The 17,942-nt window shown below is 44.9% G+C and overlaps 1 protein-coding gene across 4 annotated transcripts in view; it reads right to left on the minus strand.

The window, feature by feature from the left end:
• The window catches only part of CC2D2A (coiled-coil and C2 domain containing 2A), a 136,768-nt gene that overhangs the window by 114,195 nt on the left and 4,631 nt on the right, over positions 1 to 17,942 (minus strand). For 2 of the 4 annotated variants that reach the window (XM_041751338.1, XM_041751336.1), the window contains exons 2-4: positions 16,054 to 16,112; positions 13,799 to 13,882; positions 11,980 to 12,103 (exon numbers count right to left, since the gene is read on the minus strand). In XM_041751338.1, coding sequence (XP_041607272.1) covers positions 11,980 to 12,103; positions 13,799 to 13,882; positions 16,054 to 16,092 — 247 coding nt within the window. In that variant the 5' untranslated portion in view covers positions 16,093 to 16,112. Of the gene's footprint in view, positions 1 to 11,979; positions 12,104 to 13,087; positions 13,179 to 13,323; positions 13,695 to 13,798; positions 13,883 to 16,053; positions 16,113 to 17,942 lie in introns of those variants that run through there. The other 2 variants (XM_041751339.1, XM_041751337.1) reach the window with 2 other exon arrangements.

A 17,942-nucleotide genomic window follows, 5' to 3' on the forward strand; every position in this document is an offset into this window, starting at 1 on the left:
ACAGTGAAAAAAAATGAACAAATCCTCATCTTTGTGGAGTGTGTTTTCTGGCACAAATAGAAAGAGCACAAACAGGCAGTATATTTAATACGTCTGACGGTAATAGGTGATATGAAAACAAATAAAACAGGATCCGGGATAAGGAGTGCCAGGAGGCGGGGTGTACTGCAGTTTTAAGTAGAGTTGGCCAAGCAAAGGCTTCAAGCTGACTTTGGAACAAGTGAAGGAAATGAGAGATCGAGCCACATGGATGGCTTGGGGATGAGCATTTTATAGTAATACCTGGTGCAAAGACCTCTTAGAGCCATACCTAATGCAGGCTCAGAGCAGAAAGGGGAAACATAAAGGGCAGGAGATGGAATACCAGGGTATCAGGCCATAGAGATAAGGGGGAGACAAACAGTGTAAGTCATCCTACAAAATGTGGCTTAAGCTCTGAGTCAGGTGAGAACCACCAGAGGACTGGAAGAGAGGAGTGACATGACCTTATTTTCCTAAAACCACTCTGGCTGCTAGGGTGAGAACAGAAACCAGGGCATCAGCTGGGATGCTGTATGACACTCCAGATGGGAGGCGAAGGTGGCTTGGATCGGGATATGAGTGGGTGTACGTAGTGAGAAATAGGTATATTTGAGGTCTATTCTGAAGATAGAGCAAACAGGACTTATAGGAACTTATGAATGGGGACAGATAAAGACAGGAGTTAGGGATGACCCAAACAACAGAAGAAATGAAACGTGTGTTTAGTGAGATGAAAAGACTATAGGACAAACAGGTTGGGAGGAGGAGATTAGGAGTTCAGCTTCAGTAGAGTGAAATTTGAGTTGTCTCAGGATAGAACACAGACCTAACTAAATGTAAAAGCGAACAGCATAAAACTTATAGAAGAAAATATAGGAGAAAAATTTCATGAACTTGGGTTAGGCAAAGACTTTTTCAATATAATCTCAAAGCACAATCCATAATAGAAAAAACGTGATACACTTGACTTCATCAAGAATGAAAGATTTTTGTACTTCAAAAGATATGATTAAGAAAATGAGAAGATAAGACATTTACTCAGAAAAAAGATCTATGAATTATTGATCTGATTAAGTACTTGTACCCAGAATATAGAGAACCCTTACAACTCTGAGGATGAAGAACCCAGCTAATAATGAGCGAGCATTTAAGCAGATATTTTACTAAGATGATACACAAATGACTAATAAGTGTATGAAATAAACACTCACTATCATTAATCATTAGGGAAATACAAATTAAAAGCACACCAAGATACCATTACACACCTTATAAAGACCATAATTAAATACTGGTAATACCCAGTGTAGACAGTTCTCACATACGGTCGGTGGGATAGTAAACTGACATACTGGTTTTGTAAAACAGATTGGTAGTTTCTTAACGAGTTAAATACAAATTTGTCATATGACCCAGAAATCCTACTACTTCTCAAAAAAAAAAAAAAAAAGAAAGAAAGAAAGAAAGAAAACAGATATCCATGCAAAGACATGCTGCCAATGTGTTTAGCAGCATTATTCATAATAGCCCCAAGCTGGAAATAATCCAAATGTCCATCAACAGGTGAATGAAAAAGTAAAATGTGGTATAACCTTATGATGGAATACAATTCAGGATAAAAAGGACCAAAATGTGGATAGATGCTACAATATCTATGAATCCCCAAAAAACATAATGCTAAGTGAAGTGAAAGAAGCCGGACACAAAACACTACATATTGTATGATTATGTTTACAGGAAATGTCTAGAAAAGGCATATTTGTAAGGATATAAAAAAAATCAGTGTTTGTCTGAGGCTGGGGAGGGAGTCGGGATTAACCATATATAGGCACAGAGGAACTTTCTGGAGTGATGAAATATTTTAAAACTGGACTGTGGTGATGGTTGTACAAATCTATACATTTAGCAAAAATGTAAGTATACATTAAATTGTATACTCACTTTGGGCAAATTTTATGATACACAAATTATACTGCAATAAGGCTTGTAAAAATATGAGTTACCCCATTAGACACACAAACATAGATACTAGTAGAAGGCTGCCATTTAGTCTGAAAGAGCTCTGGACTTGGAGGTAACAATTTGGGACTGGCCAGTCTTACATATGATATGTATGTGTTAGAATTTCAAGTCCTGAGATGACCAAGAGAATGAGTATTGATGAAGAACCAGAGGGCCAGGGCCCTGAGCCTGGGCGCTCCGACATCTGGAGGCTGGGGGCATATCAGAACCAGCAAGGAAAGAGGGACAGCCAGCCAGGGAGAGGACGGGAAGAGAGGACTGCTGGAAGCCAAGTGTAAAGGGAGGAGGTGGTGCTGGGCTCCACCAAACGCTGCTGAAAGTCAGTTAGGCAGAGACTGGCAGGTGACCAGTGAATGGAGCAAACAGGCAATTCACTGGCTGCCTCCACAAGAGCAGCGCCGCTAGGGAGTGGGGATGGGAGTTAGATTGGAGTGGGTTCAGGGATGCCTGGGAGGCTCAGTGGTTGAACATCTGCCTTTGGCTCAGGGTGTGATCCCAGGGTCCTTGGATTGAGTCCTGCATCAGGATCCCTGCAGGGAGCCTACTTCTCCCTCTGCCTATGTCTCTGCCTCTCTCTGTCTCTCATGAATAAATAAAATCTTAAAAAAAAAGATTGGAGTAGGTTCAAGACTGGAGATGAACACGGGGGTAGATGACTCGGGAGCAAAGTTGCTTAAAGCAGTCTGCTGGAAAACGCCTTTCCTGATCGCTAATCATAATGATGGGTGTATTTCGTACTTGTGCTCTTTCATGATATAGTCAGTGAGGTGTGGACACAAAAGACAGAGGAAACAGATTTCCCAGGGAAAGGCAAGACAGGACAGGGTCAACTGGTTAGGCCTGGCTAGTTTGAATGATTCTGGGGAGCTCAAAGCTATAGCGGTGGCTCTAGTGGCCTGGTACCTGACCCTGGGATGATGCAGGCAGAGAACTATTGCTTCCTGGGGCCGTACCTGCCAGAAAGAGTTGGGCTGGGACTGGCTAGCGTGCATTTCAAAGGCGCACTTCACTCTGAGCCCTTTGCCATCTCTAAAGAATTGGCTTGAATCTCTTCAACCCAGAAAGGTTATTTCCCCCCCTAAGATGTCAAATATCATAACATGCAGAAAGAAAATGAGAGAATACAATGTACTCTTTATTCATTCTTGTTTTAAAGCTTTAATTTAGTCCCCTTGGTACCGCGTAAGGTAGCGATAGCCAGGGCTGGTGAACTTTTTGACCTTTCCTTACATTCCCCAGCATGCTCTGACTAGAATGTTCTTTCCCTCCTCCAGCTGCCAGACTCCAAGGTAACTTCCCAGCTTTTATTGGGCAGGTCTCCTTGTGTTCCATATTGTCCTTTGTGACATTTCTTTCCTTGGTCAGTCTCTCCAGTGCTTGATGATTTTAAAAAAGCATGCCTAAAACGAAGCTCTATTTCCTTACGTTTGCATCAGATTTCACTAGATTCCCAACTTTCCTTTCCACCAATACTAAGAAATTGGCTCTGAAATGATGCTTTAATCAGAGAAACTAACACGAATGAATGGAAAACAGATGTCACTAATGAAGAAATTTATGTTCATAAGAAACTACTTAACATTTGATAGTTACTCCCTCAAGAGATGGTGCAAGTTGGAATCATGGGGGAAATGTGTGTACTTTTTTTCTAGATGTTTATTTGATTTGGAACTAGTGCCTGTTCAGTGAAATGCTTTCTTTATTTGGAATGTCATGACTATATGTATGTTTGAATAGAAAATTAGGAGCCAAAGCTTTCACTGCATGATTTATGCTGCTGTTAATCAGGGAGGTGGCACCTCTGAGCATGCGCCCTGGGGCAGTGGGGGAGGCCATATAATCAGTGTGCTGGTATCTGAGTATCTGAATACAGTTTGACTTTCATGACCCTTGGCCACCTGAAGGAATGCTATAGTGTAGAGAGGGTGGTAGGCTCAAGGTGGGGAGTTGGGGTGCTAGCACCAAAGGGGAGACTAGACCCATGAGAGATTTGGAAAGTAAATGTCAAAGACCCATGTCCAGGAGAGCAGTCCTGGTTGGAAGGATGTGGTGGGCATGGTAAATGAGCATACCTAAACCAGGGCATGGCTTTGCATAAAAAGCAGAGAGACTGGCTTGAGACATCTGTTCACTCAGCAAGCGTAATTGAGTGCCATCTGGGTACGAGCCCTGTGCTAAGCAGACCTGAAAGTCAGTGTCTACCCTCAAGAATTTCTAGTCCAGCAGAGAGGGGAGGCTGTCTACCAGAAAAGATGACACTCACATGGGCAGGAGCCTTGAAGCACAGAGAAGGTCTACTCAGCCCACACTGGGGCATAAGGGAAACTTTCCAAAGGAGGTGGTGTATATAGGAGGTCAGTAGCGAGCTTAAGTTGAACCAATAAACAAAACCCCCAAATAGAGAAGGGGTTAGTTTAGGTAGGGAGAATAAGGTAAGAAATCCACCCAAGTGACAGAAAAAGATGAGGCAAAACCAGAGTGACAATCTCGGGAAGCCTCTATGCCCCATGGGAGGAGTCCCTGGGGACCTGGGAGCCACCATGGACAGTGTTGGTTGCAGGATTGTTACTGCACCTTCCATGGACAACTGCAAACCCTTAGCTTTAAAGACTAGTTGGGGTTGGGATTTGTGTCAAATGATGCCACAGCGTGGCAATTAAGAGCACAGAGGTCCCCTGACTGGAATTTGAATCCTGGCTCCACCGCCTCTAGCTGGTGGTTCTTTCTGCACGCAGTTTCCTAGCCTATGAAACAATGCAGATGAGATGATCATGCTGTGCTGAGAATTACATGATGTAATGCACGTAGCAACTTTAGTGCTCAAGAAAGGTAATTATTTTTGTTAGTTCTTTGGCAACAAGTTCTTCTTTTGGCTGGAGGAGACGACTATGTATGTGCTAGCCCCTCTGCAGGTGCTTTCTGAGTATTGTCTGATTTCATTGTCCTAACTGCTGCATTATGTCCAGGTTTTTATGATCCCCATGTTATAAATGACACTCCAGTGGCTTGGGAAGATTGGAGTTCTTGCTCAAGGTCCCATGACTGAAATTAGTAATGAGTAGCAGTGAATCTGATTTCAGTTTCTATAGGCTTCAAGGAACATTTGCTGGCTTATAATGTTTATTTCTCTTAATATCTTGACAACATAATGGGATGTGGGCAAAGGAATAGAATGAGGAATCTTGGTAGAAATCATATCAGAAAGCTTGCTACCTGGCTCTGAATGTGCTCTGAAGTTCTCAGAGTTCAAGATTGCCAAATTTTATCATCTATGTACTCTACCATCTATCCATCTACCCGTCTATCCGTCTATCTTTCTATCTACCTATCATCTATCTATTTTGGCTAGGTGGTACGTGGGATGCCTCAAGTAAACCACTAGATGCTTAGGGAAGAAAATAAAATGGAATTATGTGAGCTTAAAAAGTCCCATAGTGTTGTCAATATAAACCGTCTCGTTGGGGCCAGGGAAACCACTGAAGTTGAGGTTTCGCCTAGGGAAATGTAAACAGTATTTATAAATTGGTCATGAGAGAGAGCTTCATGATCTACTTACACAAAGTATTAGTGGAGCCTAGGTTGGGGGGGTTGCCAGCATTGTTTCAACATATCAAAATCAATCAGTGTGATATACCTCAGTAACAGAACAAAGGACAAAAAAAAAAAAAAAAACGCATGATCATCCCAACTGATACAGAAAAAGCATTTGACAAGATTCAACATTCTTTTATCATTAAAAATTCAACAAAATACGGATAGAAGGCAACTACCTCAACTTAATAGAGGCCACATTGAAAGCCTGCTCATCATGCTCAGTGGTGAACAACTGGAAGTGCCTCTTTTAAGATCAGGAGCAAGGCAAGGATGCCTCCCCTCACCACTTCTATTCAACACAGCACTGGAAATCCTAGCCAGAACAGTTAGGTAAGTGCTATAGACTAAATGTTTGTGTTCTCCCCAAATTCTTATAACTTAATCCCCAGTGTAATGGTTTTTGGAATAGAGGCCTTTGGGAGGTAGTTAGCTCATGAAGGTTCCACTCTCATGAATGGAATTAGTCCCCTTTTAAAAGAGATCCTAGAGAGCTCCCTTGCACCTTCTACCATGTGAGGACACAGCAAGAGGATAGTCATCTGTGAACCAGGAAGTGGGCCCTCCTTACCAGATATCAAATCTGCCAGTGCCTTGATCTTGAACTTCCCAGACTCCAGAACTATAAGAAATAAATTTCTGTTCTTTATAAGTCACCCAGGCTATGGTATTTGTTATAGCAGCCCAGACATACTAGAACAGCAAGAAAAAAGCTACAAAAGGCATCCTAATTGGAAAGGAAGATGAAAAACTGTTTGCAAATGACATGGTCTTACATATATAAAACCCTGAAGATTTTATACAAAAACACTGTTCAGCTAAGTTGCAAGGTATAAAATTGACATGCAAAAATAAGTTGTGTTTCTATATCCTAACAGCAAAAAATCTAAAAAGGAAACTAAGAAAACAATTCCATTTAGAATAGCATGAAAAAGAATGAAATATTTAAGAATAAGCTTCATCAAGAAGGCAAAACACTTGTACACACTGGGAACCAAAAAGCATTGTCAAAAGAAATTAAAGAGACAAATAAACGGAAAGAGAGTTCATGTTCATGAATTGGAAAACTTAATATTGTTAAAATGTCAGTACTACCCAGGGTGATCTACAGATTTAATGCAACCCCTATCAAAATTCTACTGGCATTTTTTCCCACAGGAATAGAGGAATTCATCCTTAATTCATATGAAGTATCAAAGGACCCTGAAATAGCCAAAACAATTTTGAAAAAGAATGGAGTAAGAGGTCTCATGCTTCCTGACTTCAAAACATATTATAAAGCTACAGTAATCAAAACAGTGTGGTGCTGGCATAAAGACAGACATATAGACCAATGGAGTGGATAGAGAACCCAGAAATAAACCCTTGCATATATGGTCAAATTATCTTCAGAAAGGGTGCCAAGGCACGCAATGGGGGAAAGGACCATCCCCTCAATAAACAGTGTTGGGAAACTGGCAATTCATATGCAAAAGAGTGAACTTGGACCCTAACCTTACATTATATAAAATAAAACTCAAAGTGGATTAAAGACCTAAATGCAAGACCTAAAATTATAAAACTCCTTGTAGAAAACATAGAGGAAATAATTCATGACATTGAATCTGGCAATGATTTATGAGGTATGTCACCAAAAGCACAGGCAATGAAAGCAAAGGAAAAAAATGGGACTATCTCCAACGTAAAAGCTTTTGTGCATCCAAGGACATAATCAGTGGAGCAGAAATGCCAACTGTGGAATGGGAGACGATATTTGCAAATCATGTATCTGAAAAGAGTTACTATAAAGAATACATAAAGCATGCCTGTAGCTCAATAACAACCACCAAAACAAATAACTTGATCAGAAAATGGAAAAGGACAGATATTTCTCCCAAGTATGATACACAAAAGGTCAACAAGCACACGAATAGATGCTCAACGTCACTAGTTGTTAGAGAAATGCAAATCAAAACCACAATGAGAGATGAGCTCACACCCACTAAGATGACTAGTGTAGAAACAAAACAAACAAAATAACCTAACCTTCCTAACCAAAACAACCTTCTCCACATCGGTAAGGATGTGGAGAAACTGGAAACTTGGTGCAATGTTGGTGAGAATACAAAATGACACACCCACTATGCAAAAAGCATGCCGATTTCTCAAGAAATTAAGAATAGAACTACCATATGAACCAGCAGTCTCACTTCTTGCCATATATCCAAAAGAACTGAACACAGGAGCCTTGAAGATATATTTGCACATTCATGTTGATAGTGATGTTATTCCCAATAGCCAAGAGGTAGTAGCAACTCAAATATCTGCAAAGGATGAATGTATCAGCAGGATATGACATATACATACAATGAAATGCTATTCATCTTGAAAAAGGAATGAATTCCTGTCACATGCTACAATGTGGACGAACCTTGAGGACATGATTCTGAGTGAAATAATCACAAAGACAAATACTGTACGGTTTTACTTACACAAGGTACTGAAAATAGTCAAATTCATTGCAACAGAAAGGAGAATGGAATTGCCAAGGGCTGAAGGAAGGAGAAATGGAGAATTAGTGTTTAATGGCTGGAGAGCTTGTGATTTGCAAGATGAAAGAATTCCAGAGATCTGTTGCACAATATATGCAAATATAGTTAACTCCACTGAAGTGTACATTTAAAAGTGATTGAGACAGCAAACTTTGTGTGTGTGTGTGTGTGTGTGTGTGCTTTACTACCATTAAAAATAAAAATATAGGGGTGTTTGGGTTGCTAAGTCAGTTAAGTGTCTGGCTCTTGATTTTGGCTCAGGTTATAATCTCAGGGTTGTGAGACTGAGTCCCTGGGCAGGCTCTGTGCTCAGTGTGGAACCTGCCTGAGATTTTCTCTTAAACATTCCCTCTGTCCCTTCTATCTATGTATCTATGTATCTATCTATCCTCTATCTATAGATAGATACCATACATCTTCTGGCAAAGACAGAGAGTAAAAGGATAGTTTTTAAAAAAAGATATTTATAAAAAAAATAAATAAATAAAAAATAAAACAAAAATAAAAAAAGATATTATTATTTATTTATTTATTTATTTATTTGAGAGAGAAAGCACAAGCAGGGGGATGGGCAGAGGGAGGAAGCAGATTCCCTGTTGAGCAGGAAACCTGATATGGGGCTTGATCTCTGGACCCTGGGATCATGACCTGAGCCAAAGGCAGACGCTTAACTGACCGAGCCACCCAGACACCCCAGAAAAACGATACTTAAAACAAACATGGCAAAATCTTGTAATCCTTGAATCTGGTGCTGGGCATATGATGTTTACTGGGTTTTCTTTTTTTAAAGTAAGCTCTACACCCAACGTGGGCCTCAAACTCACAACCCTGAGATCAAGAGTCGCGTGCTCTATCAACTGAGCCAGCTAGATGTCCTGAAACTGGATTTTATTTAATTCTGCGCACATTCAAATTTTCATACTGAAAAATGGAAGCCCCGGCGGGTATTACATGTAGGATCTTAAGGACTTGGCACTTGCCTTGGTGACATCTGATTTACTTTGAGAAGTCAGAAGCTATTTTGATAACCAAACACATAAAGCCTTAATAGATGGGCTAAAGAATCATGAACAGAGGAAATAAATTTGTATTTCCTGTTTTGCTTGGAAAACATAATAAAAAGGATCAAGAAGAAAATGTGCCTGAGTGATGAAAACTCTCCCCAAAGAGCAGTCAGCCTCCTTGAACTCACCGGAGAGCTGTGTGGCCCCAGTCCATGTTCCTGCAGCCTAGCAGTGCAAGGGCTGTGCGACGGAGTGGATGGTGCTCTCTGATCACTGGGCCCGTGTGGTTTCACTGTCACCTCCTCAATCAGCTGATTCTCCCACAAGCCTAAAAACCTGAGCGGGCAGGGCTGAGGCTCTGGGCTATTACGCCCCGGCAGAGTTGTCCAACAAATGTCACGGGGCCCCCACCCTGGACCAAGTATTGCTCTAGGCACTGGGGTCAGGGTTGGCCATGACTGGAGAAGGCTGTCCTGCTCCCAGGGACAGTCAGCAAACAGTTACCAGAGCGCGCCAGGGGGCGATGTGTGCTCTAGAGCAAAACAGAACCAGGAGGACTAGGGGAGAAGGTGGGAAGGTGCTCTTTCGACAGATGGTCAGCAAAACCCGCCCCCCCCCAGACTCCTTCATCCATCTCCACTTGAGATCCAGCAGGCGATTGGAACTTTGCAAGTCCTTCCCCGGTTTTACCCCAAACCCACTCTTTCTGCCATCTGCCCCTCTCTGTAAATGGCAACTCGGTTTTCCCAGTTGCTCAAATTACAAAGCTGGCATCATCCTTCCTGCTTTCTTTTTTTTTTTTTTTTTAAGATTTTATTTATTGGGATCCCTGGGTAGCGCAGCGGTTTAGCGCCTGCCTTTGGCCCAGGGCGCGATCCTGGAGACCCGGGATCGAATATCACGTCTGGCTCCTGGTGCATGGAGCCTGCTTCTCCCTCTGCCTGTGTCTCTGCCTCTCTCACTCTCTCTCTGTGACTATCATAAATAAATTAAAAAAAATAAAAAAAAAAGATTTTATTTATTTATTCATGAGAGACACACAGAGAGAGTGAGAGGCAGAGACACAGGCAGAGGGAGAAGCAGGCTCCATGCAGGGAGGCCGATGTGGGACTTGATCCTGGGTTTCCAGGATCAGGCCCTGGGCCAAAGGCACTAAACCACTGAAGCACCCGGGCTGCCCAATTTTGAGAAGTCTTATTATTGGCCAAACCTCTCTGACATCTTTTCCCTTGATTTAAAAATAATTACTTGGGACACCTGAGTGGCTCAGTGTTTGGGTGTTTGCCTTCAGCTCAGGTCATGATCCTGGGATCCGGGGATCGAGTACCACATCGGGCTCCCTGCATGGAGCCAGCTTCTCCCTCTGTTTCCGCCTTTCTCCCTCATTGTGTCTCTCATGAATAAAATAAAATCTTTAAAAAAATAAAAATAAAAAATAACTACTTAATGCGGCACCTGGATGGCTCAGTTGGTTGACTCTTAATTTCAGCTCAGGTCATGATCTCAGGGTTGTGGGATTAAGCCCCGTGTTGGGCTCTGCACTGGGCCTGGGGTCTGCTGGAGATTCTCTCCCTCTCTGCCTCACACACACTCTTTCTCTCAATAAATAAATAAATAAATCTTAAAAAAAATAAAAATAACTAAATAAATATTCAATAGTTGTGCTATGGATTGAATTGTGTCTTCTGTAGAATTCATATGTTGAAGCCGCAACCCCTAATGTGACTGTATTCGGAGAGAGGACCTCTGTCTGAGGAGGTGATGGATATTTAATGGGGTTATATAGTGGGACCCTGATAAATAGGATTCCTGTCCTTACAAGCAGGGATATCCAAGTGAGCACACAGGGAGAGAGGCCTCGCTGGAAACCCACCACCCTGGCACTCTGATCTTGAACTTCTCGTTTCCAGAATTATGAGAACATAAATGTCTACTGTTTGAGCCTCCCAGTCTGCGGTATTTTGTTGTGGCAGCCTGGGCTAAGACAAGTTGTAATCTTCAGTAATGAATATTTTTGAGCATTTTGAAAAGGAAGTAACTGTATGGCATGAAGTTTGGTTCTGTTTTCCTAATCTGTAACAGTCCTATGATATCATCTCTCGTAGATGGGAACCACATTTTTCTTAGGGTTGGACTTCAGATGAGTTTGCTTCCAAAGCCCTCTGGTTTCCAATAGTTACTTTATTTCCCAGCCCTGCTACAGGGAAATAGGGTTACAATTGTGTCATGATTACTTAACTGAAAAGTGTCACACACCTTCTCTTCTTGTCTAATTCACTTTTCATGAAAAGCAACAAGGAAGGGATAATCCTTTTCCCAACAGCTGAGCTGCTAATGAATGATGTCCTCTGTCATGGAGGTTCTTGGAAGAGGGAAGAGTGTGCATGTGTGTGTGTGTGTGTGGGGGGGTGCTGGGTAATTGCAGGAGTCCTCAAGGGCCAAGACCACTGGGACCCTCACAAGATCCCTCATATCTTGCAATGTCTGAATCAAGCCCCACATCTTGGACATGCGTGGCTTCCTAATCATTCACGCTCCCTTGAATTCCTACGATTTGATCACCTGTACTATTTCTATTTCAGGTAGCACTTCCAAACTTATGTGGTTATATAACTATGTCCCGGAGCTATGTGTCCTGTCTCCTAGACAGATGCTAACAGAATCATCCAGAGTTGAGGTGACGTGGGTGGAGGGGTGGTGGCCTCGAGTGAGAAATAATACCCCTTAAAAACCCGCATATGGCTCTGTGCTGATCACAGTAGGCAATTAATTCATTAATACTGGTTGAACTCAGTGAGGGGGACACTTACTCCGTGGGCCTCGACGGCTCATCATGCTCAGGGGGCGAGTGTCAGAATCTTCCTGCACAGGCTCCTGCTGGCCGCCCAGGTGGGGATTTTCAGACACCATCTCCTCGGGGCCAGCGGTGGGCAGCTGTGGGCAGAGGGTCAGAGGCTGTTACTCCCTGGGCTTCGGTTGACTCAGATCCTCTCTGGGGATGGGATGCGTCACTCAGCGAGGGGACAGGCCTCAATACTCTTCAGATCTAGATAACTGTGGTCCCGTCACCAGTGCCAGAAACACTGTGCCAACCCTGAGTTTGTCTAATAGGGTTCTTGCGAAATTACTGAGGCATCCCCACGTAAAATAGTTTCACAAAGTCTTCCCTGGGTACTTCAGGACAAAGAATAGCCTCCGGTTCCTTCCCCTGCTCCTCGAGGAGGGGAGGCTGGTGAGCAGAGGTGGCAGCGGAGGCCAAGGCTGAGCGATGGCCTTTGGGGCCAAAGACTTGCCTTCTGAGCTCAGATGAACCGTGGGACTCTGGGCAAGTTACTTAACTTCCTAGCTTCCTTCCTTCTCCGTCCGTAAAAGAAGGGAGTGTGCAAGGGGGACACTGAGTCGCGTGCTCCTTTGTGTCAGGACTTGTGCAAAGCGCAGACATTGTGATTTAAATGAATGTCCTGGGGGTGGCTCTGGGGCAGCGACTTAGAAAAAAAAAACAAACACATTCCCCCAAATTCCATTCTGAAGTGCTGCTGGGGCTCGGAAACGCTACTCTGGAGCCCCCCAAAGTGCTCCTGCTCCGAGGTCTGCAGTCGGGCTCCTGCACGGTTCGAGCCAGGAGACAGTGCCCGCTATATGGTCTCCTGTCCCGCCCAGGGTCCCAGCCCCGAGCCTGTCACCTCCTGTCACCTCTGCGCGCTGTGCCTGTGGCCCTTGAGCTAAGGACTTGCACTCTTTCCAGAAGTGCTGGGTGCCCCTGCCCCAGCTGCAAAGCCTCCGGGGGGGGGGGGCCTGCAGGAAGGGGCTAGGTCCCCCTGAGTGGCCGGCGGTGGCCCCCTCGCCCTGGTCCTCCCTGGGCCGCTCCATGCCGGCTGCTGGACACCCAGGGGCCCGCCTCAGCCCCGCGTGGCCCACCTGGAGTGTGCTGGGAGGGCGGCAGCGGGACAGGGGCTTCTCCCGGCGCCTCACGTCCCCACCTCCCTGTGCCCCTCTCAGGCAGCCCATCACGTGGCTGCTGCCTCAAAATGGCGCTCTCTCCCCTCCCTCCCCTGCTGGCATCTCGATTGTTCCAAGCAAACTGCCTGTCCGCAGATCTTCCCCGCCTCCCCTCCTCAGAGGACAGGGGCTCCTGACCACGGGAATTTATTTACCTGGAGAAGGCCGGGCGTGCAGGGGGAGGATGCTCCCAGCCAGGAAGGCTCACTCCTGTGGAGGAGGCTGGGGTGCGGGGTGGGGGCCTCGGGTCTAGACCGAAACTGAATTCGGGTTTGGGAAAGGGACAAAAGGAGAGCTCCCCATGGTTAGTAATCCTGCACTGCCATCTATCGCCGGCCTCGGTTCATGGAGGAGCACTACAAACACTCCTTCCCTCTCTTCTGGACTTCTCTCAGGAGGTGGGGAAACCTCAGAGGGATGACACCCCCCGGGTATCAACCACGGTCTCCTTCTGAGGGTCATCTGTGAGGCCTCACACAGGTCCTACACTCCACACCTTCCACCTTCATCCCTGCCTTCCGGGGTGAGGGGGGCACCCCAGGAGGATGGGGTGCGCACCCCTGCAGGGTGCACGAGTCTTGTCAATCAGCCTGGTGCACAGCCAGACACCTGGTCCCCAGCACTGCATACCCGTTTCTTTCTTTTTTGTCTTGCAACCTTTGAAGTCTTCTTCTGTCTGCCCACCTCTGCGACCTCATTGTTTTCGTTGAACTCCTTTGAAAAAAATGCAAAGGGAAGAGCCATCATTTGGTCTGTGTTTAAGCTGGTGAAACAAAAACCAGTAAGAGGGGAAGAGGGGTGCATTTTAGGTATTAAAATTAAAATGGCCATCTTGCCCACTCCCCTAAAGTTGAGTGTGAGCTAAGGGGACAGTTGGCATGGTCTATGCAGCCACCAGCATCTACTCATCTCAAAATAGACATGGTCTTGAAAAACTGTATCGAAATGGAAACATCATGATGAGTTGATGCTGGAGCTTCCATGGTCCCATGTCCTCCTTTGTGCCCGCAACATCCACTGTGCTTCCAGCTCTGGGGATGCAGAGAGGCTCCCTGCCCTCAAAACTCACGATCTAATGGAGGCCATGAGCATGAGCGAGTGAACCTGCCAGCACAGCCAGTGTGCCCAGACTGAGGAACCCTGCAGAGCATGATCTCAGAATCATACCTGGGGTTTCAAGGGCTGGGATCCTCTGCACCCCCAGCCTCAGTCTCAGGTCCAGGATAATGAAGATGCGTGTTAAATTACCATGAGCTTTCAATTGAAAGAAAATGTCTTCAGGTCTTTTAGAAAACAGAGAAATTCTTTCACAGGGCAAGCTTTGTTTTCTTTTTCCACATTATAAATTCTAAAGCTTTAGTTATATAAAGTGTTGGAAGCTGAAGTATTCAAGCTTTAAACTTCTCTGGTCCTAGAGTTTTACAAACTGGGGTACAAGTATCTCAGGGTATAAAAGAAGCCGCAAGGTAAACCTGGAATCTGTCTCCTCGTTATACCAAATTGGAAAGTGCTCAAAATAAAACTGGGATTTTTTTTAAAATATGGAAATAAACTTGGAACACACAAAAAATGGATTTTAATGATATAATTTAAGATTTCAAAAGAAATATCATGCAGGTTTCTGAGCCAGTCTCTGACTGCACATCCTGCCCTTGGTCGTCAGAGTTAGAGATGGCAAAAGCTTTGGTGAGCTGGGGAACTGAGGTCCCAACTAGCAAATGGGAATAGCTTGGGCTTGTCTTCTGTCCAAGGGACTTGATCTCCCTGACTCATCCTCTGGGTGCAAGTCCCACCTCATCGGGACCTCACAATTCAGGCCACGATTCAGGTCACAATTCAGGCCCACCATGTAGGGAGTGTTCTTTTCTTAGGAATTGGCCAAATTAGATTATAGGATGTTGATGAGATTCAGATGTGAAAATGTGGCCCCTAACTCATGTCTAAGTTCTAATTGACTTAGAATAGAGAATAGATTTGAGACAAATCTGGGTTTTGGGTTTTTTTGGTTTTGTTTTGTTTTTTTTTTTTTTTCTTTCTAATAATGATTTGATTCTCTATCAGCAGAAAACTGATAGTCTAGTAGGACTGCAAATTAGATAGAATGACAACTCCATGAAGGCACAGGCTTTCTTTGATCCTATATCCCCAGGGACCAAGGCACCATAAATGTTTGTTTTATGAATGAATAAGCAGATGTAGATTTATGTGGGTTGTCAGTACTTGATACCTTGCTTAAACTGAATCTGCATGGTTTTTGCTGGGTAATGTGTTGCTTCTGGCTTTAGAAGTACTCTATGGAAAACAGAGTATCTTCTCCATTTCTGCTTCTGCGGTCTCCAGTTGGTGGGCCCCAGGGCTAGGAGAGAAGCTAGGGTTGAGAACAACAGCTTCTCCTCCGTTCAGAGGTCTACAGTCTCTAAATAAGGATCTGCCTTCTCTATTCTAGACAGTGTTTAATGATGTTTTGTACATGATGGGCTGGAAATTGCAGGACCCCATGAGCCAGAGGATTTTATTAGTGGTTATAATCTATGATTATTACCTTCACTCTGAATTTCTCTACAAATCAATGGTGCTTCAGCAGAGCTGACTCAGCAGCAGGTGGTAACTTAAAACTGCTGTGTGTCAGAATTATAAAGTTGTGACTAAGCAGCTTGAGAACATCCACATGGAGTTGTGTCCCTGGACAGCCTGCAGGGATGCATTTCTTATACCATCAGCCAGCCCCCTTCGCCACTGCATGCCTGACATAGCACCTTCTGTGTACAGTAGGTGTGCAATAAATGCTTGTTGCTGATCTAACATCCTCACTCACAAACACATGCTACATGAATGCAGGGAACACACAAACATACTTTCAGGGGAACATCTAAGCAACTACTTACCTCTGTAATTATTTTTACTTTTTCTTCCTTGGGATTCATTTTGGCTGCAATGGTGGCTCCTGGACAGGAACAAACAAACAAAAAAAAAACAAAAAAACACAAAAAACAAAGAAGTTGGGCCTTTGAAAATAAGCAAAACATCTTTCTTACTATCAATAAATATGAAGCTGACCTTGATGGTTAGCGAAGTGTTGGAGCTGAGTAGATAGGTGTTCCATTCCCAAGGAATATGTGCTTGCAAACCCAGATAGGTGGAAATGAGCCCCAGAGGAAAAAGAAGTATGCTAGGCCCTTCTGACCCCATGAACCCGGCAATGAGCCCAACGGTGAACCTGGTGCCACTGTGCAGCAGGTGGGAGTGAGAAAGAGTTGTGCCCTGGAGTCAGAGGCCCGTGGTGGGCATCCAGTATGTAGTTTCTCCTTTCCCCTCAAACCACCTTCTTACCACCTCCTCACTCACTCCCCATGCCCTTGGTTCTCATTTCACTGAACAGAGAGATGACACCAGAGGGGGGCACCCCTCTTCCGCCCTGCTCCCACCCCTTCAAGTCAGGTCACCTCATTTGCTTCCACTCACTACTGTGCCTGTCCCTGCTCCCATCTAGGTCGGGATCTCAGCCTGTGCATGAGGCCTCATTACATCTCTCCTTTGGGACGTTGAGCTGACAATTTCCTTTTTTCCGCTGGATCGTAATTTCTTTCTGCTATATTGGCTCGTTTCCCCCTAGTGAACAAAGTGCTGTAATTGGCCCCTTCTTACCAAGGGCTCTCTCTGGGGTCTCCTGGGTGGCTCAGTCAGTTAAGCACCTGTCTTCAGCTCAGGTCATGACCCCAGGGTCAAGGGATGGAGTCCTGTATCCCACTCCCTGCTGAGCACCACTCCCTGCTGAGCACCTGAGCTGGAGGCCCGGCAGCCCCCCGCCCGCGCCCGCGGAGCTCCCCGCCGGCCCCCCGGCCCAGGCCAGGGCCGCCCCGGACGAGGACAGGGAGCCGGAGAAAGCCCGGATGCAGCGGGCCCAGTTTAAAAATTTTTTTTTTTTTTGGAAATTATAACGCTTTACTGTATACATGTTTTGGTCCCTTCTCAGCTTCTTTCTTCCTTTTAAATCATTCAGTTAAAGGAGCACCAGCACACACCTGACACAGCACTTGTATGAGGACCACAGCGCTAGGAGCCCAGGCCTCCGACTGCAGGTCCGAGCTCCTCCGCTGCCTCCCTCCCCCCCAACCCTGCCCAGGGCACTGGGTCACAGCCCTACCAGGCCTGGGAAGGGGAAGGAGGACCACGGTTGCAGCTCCAGGACTCTCCCAGTGCCTGCTGGTGCCCGGCCATCCACATGGGTCTCGTCCTGCACCTGTGGCTTGCAGGGTTGCCCAATGCTTCTCTCTTTCCCTCTGCCTCAGTGTGCTCACTCTGTCTCTCCCAAATAAATAAATAAATAAATAAATAAATAAATATTTAAAAAAGAAATAAAAAGACTCTCTCTGGACTTCTCTTTCTAGCTAATGCTCAAATTGTCAACAGTCTACAGGAAAGCTTCTCAAACCCTCTCTTTCCAAATCGGTTTGCTGGGCCCAGTGCACCTCGAAACTGCTCTTGTCTGGGTCTCCAACTGATCCTGCTTTGCCACATCTCATGATCAATTCTCAACACTCATCTTATTTGACACTTAGAGGCATTAGTAATGCAAGTGACCCATCACTTGCTTTTTTCTTGAAATAGTTTCTTCACTTGGCTTCTGGGATGTGTTCTTTCTTGGTCTTCCTCCTTCCCTCTCTCAGGCTCCTAGGCTGGTCTGTATCTGCTTCCATTTTCCTGATCACCACACATGGGGCTCTGCTTTGCCCATATTGATCTCATGGTGGTTTTACTCGGCTCTTGTCTTTAT

Source organism: Vulpes lagopus, chromosome 4 (genome assembly GCF_018345385.1).
Source record: "Vulpes lagopus strain Blue_001 chromosome 4, ASM1834538v1, whole genome shotgun sequence".
Lineage (NCBI taxonomy): Eukaryota > Metazoa > Chordata > Mammalia > Carnivora > Canidae > Vulpes > Vulpes lagopus.